The sequence below is a fragment of the Pangasianodon hypophthalmus genome, chromosome 27 (assembly GCF_027358585.1).
Source record: "Pangasianodon hypophthalmus isolate fPanHyp1 chromosome 27, fPanHyp1.pri, whole genome shotgun sequence".
In the NCBI taxonomy this organism is placed as follows: Eukaryota; Metazoa; Chordata; class Actinopteri; order Siluriformes; family Pangasiidae; genus Pangasianodon; species Pangasianodon hypophthalmus.
This window is the reverse complement of record NC_069736.1, coordinates 16,137,540-16,145,301: the sequence shown is the minus strand read 5'-3', so window position 1 is coordinate 16,145,301 and position 7,762 is coordinate 16,137,540. Positions and strand designations below refer to the sequence as shown.

At 42.2% G+C, this 7,762-nt stretch overlaps 1 protein-coding gene across 1 annotated transcript; it reads right to left on the bottom strand.

Moving 5' to 3' along the window:
* Positions 1 to 1,494: 1,494 nt before the first annotated feature.
* On the bottom strand, positions 1,495 to 4,956 carry LOC113531196 (zinc finger protein 697). The gene is made up of 2 exons (XM_026921759.3): positions 4,083 to 4,956; positions 1,495 to 3,119 (listed from the first exon to the last, which is right to left on the bottom strand). The coding sequence occupies exons 1-2, from the start codon at positions 4,684 to 4,686 to the stop codon at positions 2,398 to 2,400; spliced, it is 1,326 nt and encodes a 441-aa protein (XP_026777560.2). The 5' UTR covers positions 4,687 to 4,956; the 3' UTR covers positions 1,495 to 2,397.
* Between the last annotated feature and the right edge of the window lie 2,806 nt (positions 4,957 to 7,762).

Sequence of the window (7,762 nt, the reverse complement as noted above, 5' to 3'; positions counted from 1 at the left end):
CTCAGTAGTGATGTGTATTATTGAGCAGTATTAGCATTAGGATAATGTACTAGCACTCTATTTAGTGTGGTAGTACGCAGTTTGGGACGTCCCCAAGGTTTGGGATGATCACGTGACCATGCATGTGACTCTGTAAAAGGGGAAAGACGTTCATTTGTTCAGGATGTTAGAAAATCGTGCAGAAATGTACTCAGTTTTATATTATAAAATGATGCATAAGGCATTACCTCACTGCCTGAGTGCATTATCCAGATGAGAGCATTAGCATGAAAGAATTAGACTATGCATTAAAGTAAAACTCCACCCTGAAACATATTAAATATTTCTTTTTTATTGAAATTTTTGTCATATGTTTTTAGTGATTCTGGCTCTAATTTGTTGGCTGTATTTTTTATTATTCCTGTGAGAAGTTGATGGTTGTGTGTTGTGCTGATGTCACAGGGGGACACTGCTAGAACAGTTACAATGGACAAGCACTTCTTTTCTCACTCCCCATTTTCAAGCCACATTCAATATCATATTAATGAAAAAAAAAAAGATCCAGTGTGGAAGTAGTACAAATGTTGCACTCAGAGTGCCAGAATGCAGTGTAGTTTTATAAAGCAGTTACGGCGAGTTACATACGGCAGAGACTCGGCTCGGATAGTTAGTGATCTATGAGATGATGAGCGTGATGCTGTGGACGGTTTTAGCATGAACAATGAAGTTTTCTAAGCTGATCTGTTTGAGCAGAGTGCACTGATGAGGAGATTTAAAAGACTAAAAAGCGCTGCTGCATCGCTCTCTTTACGCAGAGATGAAGTGAGGGCTAAATGCCACTGCACCACTATCAGCAGGTAGTGGAACAGCATTGTGGGTAATATAGGAAATCGTTAAACCAAGTGTAAATAGACCAAAATGTCAAAGAAAGAAGTTGAAACTAAAAAAAAAAGTCAACTCCATTTCCTGTATCACTTATCCTACACAGGGTCACAGGGAGCCTGGAGCCTATCCCAGGGGACACCCTGGATGGGGCACCAACCCATCACACACACACACTATGGACAATTTGGAAATGCTAACCAGCCTACAATGCATGTCTTTGGACTAGGGGAAGAAACTGGAATACCCAGAGGAAACCTCCAGGGCATGGGGAGAACATGCACTCGCCATGGGTCACGGGCAGGAATTGAACCCCAACCCCTGGGGTGCAAGGCAGTCATGCCAACCCCTACACCACCGTGGCCCCCCTAACTGTTGTTAATTACAAAGATAAATATGCAAATCGTGCATGGCAGCTTTTCCCTTAAACGTTTAAAATTACATCCGGACGTTTTGTATCTCGCCATACAACATGACGCAAGTAAGGGCTGACGGGTAAAAAGTTGACATTCTTTCCTTCTTCCTTCTGCTTTTGTTTATTTCAGGATCTGTGGTTCTCCAGTGTGACGGAAGCGGCAGTTAAATATAACACCCTCTCAGTTCCTCTTTAAAACAGATGCAATGGGACCAAAATTCAGTCAAGTGAGATTTTAATAATATCAGCTTTTTTAAACAATATCATACCACAAAGCACATTAAAGCTACAATCAGCATACGTCATGAACCACTGGCTGCCATAGACACAATAAAATGAATGCATTACCATTTTTATTTGTGTTGTTTTGCTCCACAGAGGTACTGAAATGCTCGTACACATCCATAAATACAGTTCGGTTTAATCTCTAATGTCTGTGTTCACAGTAGACTTATTTTATTTGTTTATATACATTATTTGTGTTGTTTCACCACTTAAAGCTGCGGTCAGCAAATTTTAGGTCTGACCACTTTTTTTTTGTAATATTTGTTAACAAACAGGTTCTTATATTCCAGTCTGTATTGCTGGTCTGGTAATAATTAGAGCCTCCTCCAATTTCTTTTATCCATCAAAGAGACCAAAGTCCCACCCACTTCTCTTGGCTCACAAGAAAGCTTGAAAGCTCAATGTTCACCTAGATAAAGGTGGTGTGAAGCGAAAGTAACCTCGACCAGATGACATTTTGTGAGTTTCATGTCTTGTGCCCTTTCCCCTTCAGTGAATTGGCTTTTCCGCTATGTGAAATTTACTTACATTTATTCTGACCACTGCTTAATCTGGAAAAACAAACAACAACAACAACAGAAAAGCGTAGTTTTCAGGTGTCTCCCATATCAGCGTAGCAAGAAATCAAAAATCCTAAATGCTCCTGCTAAACCATAGATGTAGGCACCTCTGGCTTTGTTTGAGTTTTGCATTACAATACAGCGTGTACAACAGCTTTAAATGAGACTGAACATTCATGGCTACTATTACGTGTTTGCAGCAGATTAACCTTTTGAACTCAGGCACATAATAACCTCATGTTTGTGTAGTTTTTGTAGTTCAGGAAGCTTGAGCACTCAGACCAGATCCAGAGACTGGGAGTTGAGGTGTGACCAGGTGTAGGAGGCTGCCGCCGGGAGGAGCGAGAGTGCAGGGTGGGCAGGTGGAGCGGCGGAGGTGGGCGAGTGTTTGAGCCGGTGTTTCTTGAGCTGGCCCAGTTCGCGGAAGCAGCAGCCGCACTGAGCGCAGCGGTACGGCCGCTCGCCCGTGTGGATGCGCTGGTGTTTGTGCAGACTGTCCAAATGGCGGAACCGTTTCTCGCAGTAGCGGCAGGGGTACGGCCGCTCGCCCGTGTGGATGCGCTGGTGCGTCTTCAGGCAGTAGAAGCGCCGGAAGCCTCGGCCACAGACGTTACACCGGTGCACTTTGTCAGTCGCCTCGACGGGTGGCATCAGACCCAGCGGTGCCTCCACATCGCCAGCAGACACGGGAGGCGAGATGATCTGGGGTTGACTGTTTGAACAGGAAGAGGAAGCTGCAGCTATCGGCAGAGGGTCTAAAGGCTGAACTTCAGCTTCGTCTTCGACTTTCACAGAGTTCTGCTTGATCTCCTCGCTCGCGTCCATCACCTGAATGAGGCTCAGCTCGTTGACGTTACCTGCCGGAGCTCCCATCTCAAACTCGAACCTGCCGATGTCGCACGGCTCATCAGGGGCCTTCGTGGACGAACCTGCAGTGTCTTGTTCCTCCTGAGGCACTCTCCCAAAATCCTGCACTGCACCCGCAGAGGACTTATACTCTACAACACACAGAGGGACAAGTCATACACAAACCTGTAAGAACTCACTTGTAATAAACAGCCATTTTATAAGGTGCTCCACTCAATGGGGTGACATTTAAAGTGACCCAATGATTTTTTTACCGATTCGTACACCTTTGTATGTTTATAATGACTTTTTTTTGACAATCCGTACACCTCTATATGCTTGTAATGGTTAATTTTTTTGTACAAATGGGATTTATGTGCTTTACAGTGTTTTGTAATTCTGTAACCAAATGTTGTTAAGGTTAAGATGAATTTGCACAGCGAGTACTGTGATGTCCAGGGCAAATTTCTCTCAAGACAATAAAGCATATCTTATCTAATCAATCGGTCAAGACAGGTTTGGTGTCTGAAGTCGCTTCTTTAGTTTTGCTTTGGAGCTGCGAGAATGCTAAGGGAGGCTTGTAGCTAGCAGTTAATAATACACAGATGTTTATGTGTATATGGTTTCTGACTGTGTATGGAATCATAGCTTCATCATATGAACCACTTTTTCCCATCAGACTCACACAGATGTGGCCCACAGTCTAAACGTGGAATTAAAAATGATTTGCATATTTCGTTTAAACAAACAAAAACCAAACAAACTATGGACTCTGAGGGAAAGTGAGTGATTTAGACATGCAGTGTGCACAGAGCTAGACTGGTAGCTCTACGCTTCCAGCACTCGTCAGCCGCAAAACTTGCCACCAGACTTGTTCAGGCTAGATTTGGGATAAAGGGAACATTGTGTACATTTTGCTTTGACCAAACTATTCCTTTACCACCATGCAGATTAGATTCCTCTAAACATCATGTCATGAGTCATGCCATGGGTCACACCCTTGGAAGGAAAAAAAAAGAAAAGAAAAGGTCTCGTGCTCGGGGATCTGGTGATGACATGCTTGGGAACTGACTCCCCTGAGAACCGAGTCATTTACCAATCACCTGACTACGCACCCTTCTCGATCACGCCTTCCTCTGAGATGTAAAACTGATCTTCTGTGGGCTCTTCACTTCCGGCCTGCACAGAGTCAGACTCCAGAGGAGCTCGGCTCGACGTGTCGTTAATGGCGCACGCGCTGTTCCGCATCCTCCGTCGGTTGATGACGCTCCGGGGCCAGTCGGATTGCACTGTGGGTAAACACAGGCCGACACTAGGCACGGTTTTAGCGCCGGGACTCCTTCCAGATGAGTTCCTGAAGGATTTGAGATGAGATGAGTCTCTGGTTTCAGGGGTCGCTTGTGAGGAAAGCTGGAGATCCTCGGTGCTGGATGGAGGTCGGTGTCGGTTTAACAGCAGGCACTGCTTTATGTTCTTCTCAGCGGCGGACATGTAGTAGCGCACCGCCTTCAGCTCGCTCTCCGACACCTCGAGTCTCTCGCGCAGGGTGCGGTTCTCGCGCCGGGACTCTGCGGCGGCGTCACGCGCCTCGGTCAGCCTCGCGCCGACAATCCGCGCCGTTTCCTTTAACACCGTGTCCACTGCGCACCTCACCGCCTGGTCGATAGTAGAGGCGAGCTCGTACTTCAGGAACGACACGCTGATCCCATCTAAAGCCATGCTGCCTGTCTCTGTAACCTCAGCCTTAATACCGCCGCAGCTTCCCACATAAACACCCGCAGCTGCCAAGCTTTAACTTCTCCTTTCCCAAATATGTGCTTCAAAGCTGTTTCTAATCTAGCACTTCATTTTCCTAGTTACAGAAAAGGACTTAAATAAGAACACTCCCCAAAAAAATTATTCTGCGCAAACAAATTAGTAAACAAACCTTACAAGCCTCCGCTTATCGTCGCGCGATTAAGGCGTCGCACGCTAATGACGCAATTTCCTGCACGGGGCTTATGGGGAAGGAAGTTCTCACGTGCTGCTGCAAATAGATGCTATTTAAAATAACATTTTACACATTTTACATTTAAAATTAAAATAACATTTTAACATTTTAAATTTAAAATAACATTTTAAACAGAGAGCTCAGTCCTTTTTTTTTTTTTTTTTTTTTTTTTTGAGCAATGAATTATTATTCCTGTTTTTTTCACAAATCCCAAAGTCACACTGTGTCAAAACATACACTATATAGCCATAAAGTTGTGCACACCTGAACATCACACCTATATGTGCTTCTTCCCCAAACTGGTACCACAAAATTAGAAGCACACAATTGTACAGTTTCCCTTCGCTGGAGCCTGATCCACCATGACAATGCCGCTGTGCACAAAGCCATTGATTAGAAATAAAATTTTGATCTATATATATATATATATATAGACCAATATGTAATTTTGGAGAAACCTGTGGTACAACAGCTGATTAGAGGTTATTTATGGACATTAATAGCAGCACAGAGACAGAGATTTGATGATGGTTGAGTTGGAATCTAGTGGAAAGACAGAGCCCCATCCATCCTTCTTTAAGATATGTGTAAATAAAGAACTGCTGTTTGCTCATAGAGAGAATCAACACTACATCATGATGATCCTCTTGCTTACTCCGAAATAAATACGATAAAAGAGAAATACATGATGGAAAGTCTTCATTTCAAGTTATTCAGCTGTAACTCTGAGAAAGCTCTCAGGGTTTTTGACCTTTATACTTTCAGTCATTGTTTGTTTAATAAACATTTGGGAGTTAAACATTAGAGATGGCATGTACTTAAAAAATCTATTGAGTTTGAGTTTTTGCTCTGTGTGCTGATTGAGAGTAAAATCTTAAAGTTTTTTTTTTTACTATGGAACATTGTATGATACTTGACAAAAAAATTGTAAAAACAATGTAAAAAAAAAAAAAAATTTGCATTTGAGTGTCATTCTCCAAATAAATGTTTCACCATGTCAAGGTTTCCCATGATATTTTCTTCAGTCTGATATTTTAGTATTCAGTAAGCCTGAGTATTTACTGTACAATATTGTGAAGTAATAATGACGACTGTAGGCTGGAGTAATGTTGCCCTCTAGTGGTCATTACATGTAACTACAGGTCTGTTGGCCATACAGTTCTGACTATTTTCTCAGACTTTTGTTTATTGTTGTTTATTTAACCATCTTCATTAACATCAGCTTCCTCCTTCCCTTCACTGAGCATTTGGTGTTGAATGGGATGTCTGTGGATTAGATTATTTGCACATTATATATTATATACCTATATATGCATTGCATTTCCAGGAAAAAGAAACAAAAAAGAAAAAAAATTACAATAACCTGGTTGCACAAGTATAAACACCCTTTCATAATGGGACATGTGACTGTGCTCAGAATGAACCAATCACATTCAAACTCATGTTCAAAAGTAATTATCATACAGCTGTCCTCAGTGAAAGGATTAAGATTAACCCCAAATAAAGATCAGCTGTTTCTGTAGAACCTTCTTGGCATCTTCTTGGGTTCATCTGACTGCTGAAGTCATGTTCTGCAAAAAGAGCTCACAAAGCATCTACAGGATCTCATTGTCAGAAGTTATAGATCAGGGGAGGGGTACAAAATTTCCAAAACATCAGATGTTCCATGGGACCCCGTGAAGGCCATCATCAACAAGTGGAGAAAATGGGGCACCACAGTGACATTATCAAGAACAGGACATCCCTTCTTTCTCATGAAAAAAAAAAAATCCCAGCCCACATAAATCATCCCAGACTATGTGACAGACTGCGTGACAAAATGTGTTATGATCTGATGAAACCAAGGTAGACTTTTTTGGGCATAATTCTAGAAAGAACACCACACAGATGGTGAAGCATGGTGGTGGCAGCATCATGTTCTTAGGCTCTTCAGCTGGGAATTGGGCTCTGTTCAAGATAGAGGGAATTATGGACAGCTCCAAATGCCAGTCTATTATGGCACAAAACCTGCAGGCCTCTGTTAGATAGCTGAAGAAAAAAAATCTGAAAAATGTTGCTTTAAAGCCTGTTAATGACTTGAAGCACAAATCCAAGTCAACAAAGTGACGGCTTCGAAAGAAGAAGATCAACATTTTGGAATGGCCCAGTCAGAGCCCAGATCTAAACCCTATCCAAAAGCTGGAATGACTTGAAGAAGGCTATGCACAGAAGATCCATTCACAGTTTGATAGATCTGGCACTTTTTTTTTTTTTTTTTGCAAACAAGTGGAATAAAAGTGCCGAATCAAGATGTGCCAAGTTGATAAACTCTTGCCCCAAAAGACTGAATGCTGTATTACATGCAAAAGGTGTTAGTTAAGGGAGAGAAAAACAAGGTTTGTGAAGGGAGGATTGTTTAATTGATAAACTGATAAATTCAGCAGTTGTTATATTTGGTAATCTGCTGTGCTATAAGACAATAAAACACATCTTGTTACTGAAATATAATCAGATTTGGGCTGGTGACAGTAACTCCACTTCACGTTGCATCACATCCTCCTGTCTCTGAATATTTCAATAACATCATGCCCTGTTATAGACTATTACTACTGTTAGGTCCTGAACCACATCAGCAAGTCTGGGTGACATCACTGTGGATCTGAATGTGGTTTGATGCAGATTTTTACAGAACATGATCTCAGGTGAGATTGACATTACATTACTTGTTATGTACTGTATACATAGAGCCTCACAGCTCGGGTGCAAAATTTTAAAAACAAATGTTTGACACGAAAGATGCTTTGGCTGATTGACTCCATTTGAGGT